The 11,428-nt window shown below is 38.3% G+C and overlaps 1 protein-coding gene across 1 annotated transcript; it reads left to right on the forward strand.

The window, feature by feature from the left end:
- The first annotated feature begins 932 nt into the window (after positions 1–932).
- Positions 933–10,742, forward strand: TNFRSF9 (TNF receptor superfamily member 9). Its single transcript, XM_055306187.1, has 8 exons — positions 933–979; positions 1,719–1,902; positions 2,296–2,403; positions 3,002–3,139; positions 4,348–4,414; positions 6,032–6,162; positions 6,673–6,807; positions 10,641–10,742. Exons 2-8 carry the CDS (start codon positions 1,788–1,790, stop codon positions 10,727–10,729), a joined length of 783 nt encoding a protein of 260 aa, XP_055162162.1. The 5' UTR covers positions 933–979; positions 1,719–1,787; the 3' UTR covers positions 10,730–10,742.
- The last annotated feature ends 686 nt before the right edge of the window (positions 10,743–11,428 follow it).

Raw genomic sequence — 11,428 nt, forward strand, 5'->3', positions numbered from 1 at the left:
ACCACATCTTCCTCCTCTCCTCCAGCACTTTCTCTTCTTCCTCTTTTTTTTAATTTTTAAAAAAGTTTTTATTTATTTATTTAAGTAATCTCTACACCCAACATGGGGCTTGAACTCATAACTCTTGAGATCAAGAGTCACATGCTCTTCTGGCTAAGCCAGCCAGGCACTCTTTCTTCCTTTAAAAAAAATTTTGAAAGAATGGTTTTCTAAAAAACTGTCATAGATTTTTAACTTCACCCAAAAATCATTCACCAGATAAGTTCTATACCTTCCTTATCTCCACTTTTCTTCATTTCTCCCTCCTTCTTCCCCCATCTCACCCCTACAGCAAGGAACTCAGCAGAAAAGAATCAGGTTGCCCTGGGTTCTAATCCTGGCTCCCCATCCTGCTGATTATCTGGCTACACTCATAGGCTCAATGCTCTCATTTGCATAATGCTGTTCTAATAATAATGATTGTATCAACTCCTGGGGTTCTTTTGAGGATGGTATTCATTAAAGAGCTTATGTGATGCCTGGTACATCCGCACCCTCAGTGAATTATGGCTGGAGCATCACTTACTATACAGGTAGGGTGTCAGGCATGGCAAAAGCCCTGATATTTATTTAGAAATGGATATCATCCCTTGAATCTCTATGTGTAGGATGCATTAAAGGCTTTGACATGGAGGACTACTTTAAGTGACAACACTCTTCCCAAAGTAATCTGAAAGATGTCCTAACAGTAGATAGCAGCTTCCAAGAAATGGTTTGAAGTGCCATTATCAAGGGGGGACGGGGGCTTTAGGGGATTTTAGGGTCAGCAAACATCAAATGAGTGAACTCACAGAGTTTGGCGGGGATTTCCCACGAGGCCCCGCCCCCGGCTGAGTCACCAAACCCCTGGGTTTGACCTGCAGCCCAGCTCAGCAGCAGAACCTCACTGCTCTTGAAGATCAAGGAGTGGAAAGTTCTTCACCAGCCCTGAGATCTTAAGGTTTGTTCCTTTGGGGCAGCTGGGGGGAATGGAGTTGGGGCGAGGATAGAAGCTTTATTCCCTTTCTCCATGTCTAGACTTTTTGCCTTCCAATTTCTAATAACTTTTATTCCATAGCCTATTAAATAAAGCTCAAGTACCTGGTCAAAAAACATTTCTTACTTCTTAGTTTTGTTACTTTATGAGCTTTAAATCTCAAAATGGGCAAATGTATGTCTGTTAAGAAAATGTGATAATGTTTTGAGTAGAGCGGTGCTTCAACATTTTAGCAATTGGGTGTTGAAATTTTCACATATTGTTCCGATAAACGAGAAAGAGCGATAATGAGCTATTTCCCCACTGAGCTGAACTGTTGGATAAGGACGGACAGGTTGTCATTTTAAGAACTCTATCTCAGAGGCAGGAAACTGCTGGCATTGTTGAAATCTGGATGCTGATGCTAAGTGTCTATGAAAGTCCCCAAAAATTCTTGTTATTGTTATTTCTGCATTTTGGCAAAACATGTTGGAAAGCGCACTCTTAGCCTTTGGCAAATCTGCACAAAACTATATGTGTAGTCATGCTTTACTATCATAGAAGTGTCTGTGCATTTGCCACCTTTCCCATAATATTCCATCATTAATTGTTTCTGAAAAACCCTGAGTTATGGTCTTGTAGAATTGCATGGGCAGTGGTTGAAATATAGATAATCCTAAAAAGGAGAAACTATCTCATTCTTGGAAATTTTTACCTTTTGCAGAGTGGTATTTGTGAGACCAGCTACTTTGATTAAAATTCTTTTAGGATCTGCTTTGGACGTATCCTATTTATGCAAGATTTCATCATGGGCAGTGGCTATTACAACATAGTGGCTACCGTGTTGTTGGTCATGAATTTTGAGAGGACAAGATCCATGCAGGATTCATGTAGTAAATGCCCAGCTGGTAAGAACCAAATTAACATGTGTGTTTCATCTGTTCTGTTGAACATATGATTCATTAGTCTGGTAGCCAGGGTTAATGAGTTCTGTTTCAATGATCTTTTTATTCATTCATTTTGAAATATTTCTCAGATGCTACATCTTAACTGTATGAATGTAGCCATGTTTTCTTTCTATCGGTTTATTTGTTGTAATATCTATACCTTGTAATTCTGTGACTGTGCTAAGGGCAGTTTTGCAAATGTATAATTTTAAAAAGTCAATCAAAATAAAATGTAAAATGTGCCACCTAGAAACTGATCATTGTTTCATACTATAGTTTTCGTGTGAACTTCATAATACCTAGGGTGATGACTGTGCATTGTCAACCACATACGCCTATTATCTACCTTCTTAGGTACTTTCTGTGGGAAAAACAAGAGTCAGATCTGCATTCCTTGTCCTCCAAATAGTTTCTCCAGCACCAGTGGACAAAAGGCCTGTGACATTTGCAGGCAGTGTGAAGGTATGCTTTAAAAGATGCATATTGATCTGGACATATTGGGAAGACAGGTTTTTATTCCCTAGTGTATTGATCTTTGTGGAAAGTATCAAGTGTTAAATATGCTGTTTCCTCTGTCAAAAGGCAGGTCCAGTACAATAATTTGCTATAAAAGCAATAATTTGTAGATTGAGCTTTTGAATATCAGAGATATTTTGACAAGAGACAAGCTTTTAACTAGGAAAATGTGAAAATGTCTTCTATAGAGATTTATTTATTTATTTTTAAAGATTTTATTGATTTATTCATGAGAGGCACACAGAGAGAGGCAAAGACACAGAGGGAGAAGCAGACTCCTCAAGGGGAGCCCGATGTGGGACTCGATCCCAGGACCCCGGGATCATGACCTGAGCCCAAGGCAGATGCCCAACCACTGAGCCACCCAGGCGTCCTTTCTATAGAAATTTAAAAATGAGCTTTATACTTTTAAGGTCATTAGGAACATTATAAGAGTGCACATGGTTTTCATGGGGTTTTTTTAAATTATGATTTTTATTGCAGAATATAAACTTGCTTCCTGAATTCAGAGGTCAAGTGTAATATAACTTGGGGAATTTTGTAGGTGTTTTCAGGACCAAGAAGGTGTGTTCCCCCATCAGCAATGCGGAGTGTGAGTGCATCTCAGGATTCCACTGCTTGGGGGCAGGATGCACTATGTGTGAACAGGATTGTAAACAAGGTCAAGAATTAACCAAACAGGGTAGGTTTGTTCTTCTTCAATCCAGGTCAAGTTTGTTGATCTAGACATATGCCATTAGTTTAAGTCTTGGTCCTTTGAATATAAAGTAAAATATAGATGGGTAGCACCTTAAAAATCACCACTGAGTCACATATATGATATTTACAAAATTATTTTTCAGTCAGTGGAAATAATTTGAAGTCACATTTGTTATTCACCAGGGTCATGCATTTGCATACATTACATATATATATACATATATATATAGTGCGTGTGTATGTATATATATATATATACATACACACACAATAGTCTATGTACAGTTAGAATAAAAATATTAATTGTCTTGGGATTTTGTTTCAAGAAGCATTACTGAACAGTCTGTAGATTGTATTAAGTTAATGACTATTATTAGGTAACTATGTTCATCTTAGGAAAACTTATAAATCATGAAAATATTCCTTTTTTTCCCTTTATAACCATTATAGATTCTCTTTATAAATACCATTTATTTGCTATATGACATTCCACTTGGGTGACTAAGTCCTTCCCTTTTAAAAATGTTTTTATTTAAATTCAATTAATTAACATATAATGTATTATTGGTTTCCAAGATAGAGTTCAGTGATTTCATCAGTCTTTTTTTTTTTTTTTTTGATTCATCAGTCTTATACAACACCCAGTGCTCATTACATCATCTGCCCTCCTTAATGTCCATCACCCAGTTACCTTGTCCCCACATTACCCTCCCCTCCAGCGACCCTCAGTTTATTTCCTATGATTAAGAGTCTCTTATGGTTTGTCTCCCTCCTTGATTTCATCTTTATTTTTTCCTCTCTTCCCCTATGATCCTCTGTTTTGTTTCTTAAATTCCACATGTAACTGAGGTCTGATATGAGGATTGGCACCCCAGCTTCCTTTCAATGTCCATTAGCATGATAAATGGTTTTCCACCCCCTCACTTTCAGTCTGGAGGTGTCTTTGGGTCTAAAATGAGTCTCTTGCAGATAGCATATCTATGGGTCTTGCTTTTTTATCCAATCTGATACCTTGTGTCTTTCGATTGGAGCATTTAGACCATTTACATTCACAGTAGCTATTGAAAGATATGAATTAGTGCCATTGTATTACCTGTAAAGTTACTATAAAGTTACTGTTTCTGTTTGTTGTCTCAGCTCCTTTCTGGTCTAAATATTCCCTTTTTAATTATTGCTTTAATTTTTTTGTAGGTTGTAAAGACTGCCGCTTTGGGACATTTAATGATCAGAAACATGGCATCTGTCAACCCTGGACAAAGTATGTATAATTTCATTTTGCTTTCAAAATAAAGGATCTCAGTTAACCTTTTAAAACAAAGAATGTTATAATTGAAACTTAAAAAAATCTATCAAGTATCCTGGGGAACCTGGCTGGTGCAGTTTTTGGAACAATCCAGGGTCTTGATCTCAGGATCATGAGTTCAAGTCCCACATGCACGTGCAGCCTACTTAAAAAGCCTATCAAGTATAGGCATAGAAGAGAATACAAATAGGCAGCATTACCTACAAATAGGTAATAATTATTTGATACACAAAGTACGCATTTTCTACAGAAATAATGCCCAGAGCATTTAGCTCAGATGGCTGGAACTTTGTTACTGTCTGCCCCAGCTGTTCTGTTCTGTTTCCTTCCAATCTCTTTGCTGCCTCTTACCTTTCCTTACTGATCAATCAGCCCATCTTCAAGAGTGAAATGCCACAGCACTGAGAATGATACAAGAAGGGTAAAATATGTTTCCTACCCTCAAAAACATAACACCTACTTGGGCAAACAAGCCCACCACAGAAGTAAAATAGCCAACAGCATACATGGGAATTTGTCTGTTGACTTGTGTAATCAGGATCAGAGCTACTCAGAGTGTGGTCTGCGGATGGGTGCTAGCCCATGGACAGTTTGTGGTGCTCATAGCAAAAACACTACACACACTAAAAGTGAGTGTTTAGAAACGTTTAAGTCAATTGACAGTGGTGTGCCTGTCAACTCTAATAAAAATGGAGGTCTTGTATTTTGTATGCCTTTGTTCTTTTTTTTTCATTTGATTTTCTTACTAGAAAATCATTTTTATTATTATTTTACATTAAAATTCTTAGGTTTTACAAAAATATTGGTTGGTACACATTGGTAAGTTTTTTTAAGGTCTTTCAACACAAATAGTTTAGAGAAGTCAATGAGTCTGCATGGAAAGCAGGATTAAATTGGTTTTGGAAGAAGAGTGGGTTTGCATTAGATAAAGGGATGAAGGAAAAGATATAGGACAATGATGATGGTGATGATGATGATGATGATGATAGCTACCATTTATTGGAATGTATGTGTCTGGGTTCATAAAATCCAGCCCCTGCAAGTGTGTCTCTGGGATCATTCATCTGCTCTTCACAACAGTGCTGGCAGTATGTATACCTTATTTTACAGGTGAGAAAATAGGCTTAGAGAGATTTTCTTAACTTTCCCATGGTCATTCTGCACAGGGACAGACCCAGGGCTCAAACCCTAGTATGTCTGAGGCCAACATGTCATAGGGTTAAGAACTCCTAACCCCTTATATATGCCAGAGATAGTCAAATATGCTTAAGAAATTAAGGGTGAGAGACTAACCAGGCAAAACAGTCTGGGGACAGTTGTGGGACAAGGCTCCCCAGCTGGGAAGAAAGAAGAACCCAGTTAGGTCAGTAGAACAGGGTGAATTATGGAGAACTGTGAACGCTGGAGGAAGCCAGCCAGTCAAGTGTATATTTTCCATAATATCTTTATGAACTCGGACCCACACATCTTTGTCACTAGGCTGCATTACTGGATGGAAAATGTCAATATTTTTTATTAGAATGATCTGTACCTAAATTAATTATTTAAATTCTTTTCCTTGGATTTTCTAAGCTGTTCTTTGGATGGCAAGTCCATACTTGTGAATGGGACGAAGGAAAGTGATGCAGTATGTGGACCAGCCTCGGCTGGCTTCTCTCCAGGTACAGCCTCTGCCACCACGTCAGCCCCTGCAAGAGATCCAGGTAGCTGGTTCACTGCTATTAAATCAGAGTGGATGTATTGTGGCTATTCTGATTGTAATCTAATTTGCCTCAATACTGTGACATCTCACATCTCTGCCTAAAACAGGCACCTCCTGCATGCCTTCCTTCTTTTATCCTGGCATCAAGAAACCCATCAATATTTTCCAAATATTTGTCATGCAATCTGAGACATGCATTTGTAAGCAGAGCAAGGTGAGACTTGACCCAGATAAATACTATACCTTTGATAATGTGAAATAAAGGGGATTATAGAGTCCCAGATTTTCTATATTCTAGAGAGGTCAAGCCACTTAAGTTTTGTGGATGTCTAGAAAAATTATTCTAAAAAGGTTTTCCGATATGCAGGCAAGTGTATTAAGTTAGCTGGTTGGAGATGACCAAGGCACTGCTTCTCCTTGTGATCAGGGGTTTACCAATGTAACTATAAATATAAATATACTTGCAAAACTGAATATCTGCATGCATTTCTCCTTTTGCTCTTTTTTAAAGGTCATACCTCCCAGATCATCACCTTCTTTCTCGCACTGATGTCAGTTGCCGTGCTGTTCCTGGTGTTCTTTCTCATCTTCCATTTCTCTGTCATTAAACATGGCAGAAAGAAACTCCTGTATTTATTCAAACAACGTAAGATCAATATAAACATATTCGATGCGAGCTCTTTTGAGGCAAGGCTTTTTACAGTACAAAGGAAAAGATTCTTTTTTTTTGTTAGGATAGCACAGTGGTTATCAAGGAGGGGCAATTTTGCCCTGAAGGGGACATTTGGTAATGTCTGGAGACAGTTTTGGTGGTCACAACCTTGGGGGTGTGGAAGGTATCTAGAAAAGAGTCAGAGATGCTGCTAAAATTCTATAATGCACAGGAAAACAATTATCGTCCTAAGCTCTCACAAAACCTCTGATTTAAAGAATTATCCTTCCCACCTTCACCCCCACCTACAATGAAAATGCTTTGCAAGAGTAATGATGAGTAATTAGTGAGCTGCAATGAAAATGTAATCCATTTTTAAAAATTTTAGGCTATTTAAAAAAACTTTCTATTTTGAAATAATTATAGGTTTATAGGAAGTTGTAAAAACAGCACAGAAAAGTCTCATGTGTCATTCATGTCATACTTCTTCTGCACAGTATGAAGACCAGGCAGTTGACATTGGCATGTTGTGTGTGTATAGCTGTATGTCATTTGATCACATGTATAGTAGATTGGTGTAACCTCCAGCACAACCAATACAGATGTATTCCCTCACCACCGGGATCGTACTCCTGCTGGTCCTTTGTGGTCACATCCACTCCCTCCCAGCAGCCACAAGTCTGTTTCCCACTTCTACACTTCTGTCACTTCGAGGATGTTATATAGATAGAAGCATGCAATGTGTAAGAGGATTACAAGGGTGTGACCTTTTCAGATTGGTTTTTTTCACTGTCAGCTTAGTGCCACTGAGATCCATCCAAGGCATGATGTGCTTCAACAATGGGGTTTTGTTGTTTGTTTGTTTGTTTGTTTGTTTGTTTTTTAAATTTTATTTATTCATGAGAGATACAGAAAGAGGGAGAGGCAGAGACACAGGCAGAAGGAGAAGCAGGCTCCATGCAGCGAGCCTGATGTGGGATTCGAGCCCGGAACTCCGGGATCACGCCCTGGGCTGAAGGCAGGTGCTAACCTGCTGAGCAGGGATCCCTGTTTGTTTTTTTAATTGCTGACCAGCATCCGTGGCATCATTGAACCTCACCGTTCACCAAATAAGGGACATTTGGGTTGTTTCTAGTTTTTAACTATGAAGCCTTTGTGATTTTATTTATTTATTTGAGAGAGAGAAAGAAAGAGCATGCATGCACATGAGTGGGGGGAGGGCAGAGGGTGAAGGAGAGAGAATCTCAGGCAGACTGTACATTGAGCCCTGAGCTGGATGCAAGGCTTGATCTCGCAAGCATGAGATAATGACCTGAGCTGAAACCAAGAGTCAGGTGCTTAACCAACTGACTCACTCAGGTGCCCACATTTTATATTTGAAGTGAATTTCTTATAGACAACATATAATGGTCACTCTACTAATCTCCATCTTTAATTGGTGCATTTAAACCATGTATTATTTAATGTAATTACTTATATGTTAAGGCTTAAGATACTATTTTATTTTTTGCTTTCTGTTTGCTTTCTCTGGTTTTCATTTCTCTGCATTCCTAGGATTATTTGAACATTTTTTTAGTAATCCACTTTGACTTGACTATACTTTTTTTTTTTAAATGTAGCTCTTGGTATAGCTCTTGTAATGGCTGCTTTTGTTATTATAGATAATTTATCCATCTACTAAGTATCAACATTATAACACTTTGAATAAGGTATGAAATATTACTTCCCTTTGTGTCCTTTAACTGCCCCTAATTTATAATACAAATACCTTCAATATTACCACTACATACTTTGAGAATTATATTAGACACTGTTATAATTTTTGCTTCACTGTCAAACATAATTTGGAAAACTCAAGGGAAGGAAAATTTATTGTATCTACCCATATATTTGTTCATTCCTTTTTTCTTTATTCCTTCTTGATGTTCCAAGATTCTTTCTTTTATCATTTCTCTTCTATATAGAGAATTTCCTTTAGCTATTGTTTTAGGATAGACCTCCTGGTCTCCTTCTGGTGACAATTCTCTTAGCTTTTCATCTGAGAATATCTTTTTTTTTTAATTTTTATTTATTTATGATAGTCACACAGAGAGAGAGAGAGGCAGAGACACAGGCAGAGGGAGAAGCAGGCTCCATGCACCGGGAGCCCGACGTGGGATTCGATCCTGGGTCTCCAGGATCGCGCCCTGGGCCAAAGGCAGGCGCCAAACTGCTGCGCCACCCGGGGATCCCTCATCTGAGAATATCTTGATTTCCTCTTCATTCCTGAAAGATATTTTCACCAGGTATTGAATTTGGGCTTTCAGGGGTTGTCATCAACCCTTCTGGTTAGACAGGGCTGGAAGACATTTTCCACTTCAGGTGGAGTTGTAATTTAACTCTTTGCCTGGGCATGGGCAAATCACACTCTATAGCAGGCAAAACTCCTTGTTTGAGGATCTGAATCAGGCAGATTTTACCTCCTCAACTTCCCTGGTCAAGTTGAGCCTTCCACTTTGTTCTGTGGATAAACAAAGCTACTGGTTGGGATTGCTATTTGGACTCTGCAAGTATGTACTCAGTCTGCCAAGATCTGTGTGCTGGTTGCTGCAAACTCCTCTTGCTTCTCCACCACAGTCAGAATCCTGGTGGTGGGCCCTACAGATTCCCTTGCCATCCCTGTGGTGTGAGATCAGAATAGGAGCCCCTGTAAAGTGACTCCAATACTGGGAGAAAATGGTGGTTACCTTGAGGTTCTCTTTTCCCACTGGAGGAACCAGAGGCTTAGCGAGACCTATTGGTGTGGTGGTCTGCAGCAGGGGCAATGTGGTCAACGTAACTGCTTCTCTTACCCTCCTAATACAATCTGTTGTGGTCTCTGTGCTGCAAAGGTAGGGATGCTGCAGTTTCATCCCCATGTTCTAGGGTCTATCAGTGGAGTCTTGTTCTTAAATGGTTGTTAGTTGTTCTTCTTATGAAGGAGACCAAAGTCAGGAGCAAACTGTGTTGCCATCTTGTGATGTCACTCCCTTTGGTTATTTATTTATTTATTTTTATAGTAAGAAACATGTAATATCAAGGCAGGCCCTTTTGCTTTGTTGGGCTATTTTAAAAAATCTGTTTAAGATGAAAAGTTGCTCAGGGTTGGGTGGCTCAGTTGGTTACACATCTGACTCTTGTTTTTGGCTCAGGTCATGATCTCAGGGTGCTGGGATCAGGCCTGCACTGGGCTCCATAATTGTCCCTCTCCTTCTGCTCCCTCATCCCACTTGCATGGATGCTCTCTCTCTATTTCAAATAAATAAATACAATCTTTAAAAAAAAGATGGAAAGTTGCTCAGCAGTAACATAAATACTTCACATTAACATGTAAAAGAAAACAAGGAAGCTAATGCACAAATCAGTTCTTTAATTGCTGGTCAATGGAAGTAGTGGGAGTATCTTTAATATCTTGGTGCCAGAAGCATTTCATTTAAAAGAAACTGTCTGGTGTGTAATCTGAGTAACCCTCTAGACTAAAATATATACTGTTTAATTGAAACTATGGTTATGTTTGGGATATGACTAATTTTGTACTATGGTGATTCATGCTCAAGTTTTTAGCCATTGTAGAAAATAAAGAAAATCATTTTTCAGGACCAATAAGAGTCATTGGTAAGAAGAAATTGTAAATAATCCTGAGAAAAACCTCCTACTTGCTGTCATCTCTCTTACTGATGAACTTGTTCAAATTAGAGTTGAGCATCGTTGCTACTTAGAGATGTTCTGTGACTGTGATTTATGGAAACTGAATATTAAATGGTTAAAACAAACAATGAAAGATAAGTTGCTTTTAAATTACTTTTCAGCATTTATGAGACAAGTACAAACTGCCCAAGAGGAAGATGCCTGTAGTTGCCGATTTCCAGAAGAAGAAGAAGGAGAATGTGACCTGTAAAGCAGAAATCTAAAACTCCACTGGGACTGTCTTGAGAAGAATCAAGAGAGAAAGTTGAATGATCCCACCATTATATCTTTCTAAATTGAAAAACATCATCCTAGATAAGACTCAGGATTATCCCCAAGTTTTCTTGAAATGCTTATAGGTTGGCCTTTAAAAACATACCCCTTTTAGTGCATGAATGGAACAGAGCAGATGGGAAAGGGGTATTTTCCAGATAATGCTAAATAAGCTTCAGCAAGTTTGCTTTTGAAATCCAAAGAGAATGATACTTAAAATTACATCATTTAGGCCAATGATCCAGTTAAAATGATAATCAAAAATCAATTCTGTTTTTTTTTGTGCGTATGCTAATTTAACATATAACAAAAAGCCATAAGATGCAGGAAATACTCTCAACCAAATTTTCCATTAGTTCAGATATTCAATACAATGAGCTCTATTGATGTGAGGGGTGGAGGAGTTATGACAGTGCCCAAATTTGAGGTCAAGGGAAAAATATCTCAGACCTTGAGGAAGAGTTTTGGAAAGCATTCCTGTGTCTTTGCACATTTTGTGGTCCCTCTATCTTTGTGTCTTTTACTTTTATGCTGCTCTTCTTAGAACCAGGGCTTATGTTTTGTTTTGTTGTTGTTGTTTAAAATTTTATTTATTTATTATTGAAGTATAATTAGCACAAAGTGTTGTGTTAATTTC

Source organism: Nyctereutes procyonoides, unplaced genomic scaffold, assembly GCF_905146905.1.
Source record: "Nyctereutes procyonoides isolate TBG_1078 unplaced genomic scaffold, NYPRO_anot_genome, whole genome shotgun sequence".
Classification (NCBI taxonomy): domain Eukaryota; kingdom Metazoa; phylum Chordata; class Mammalia; order Carnivora; family Canidae; genus Nyctereutes; species Nyctereutes procyonoides.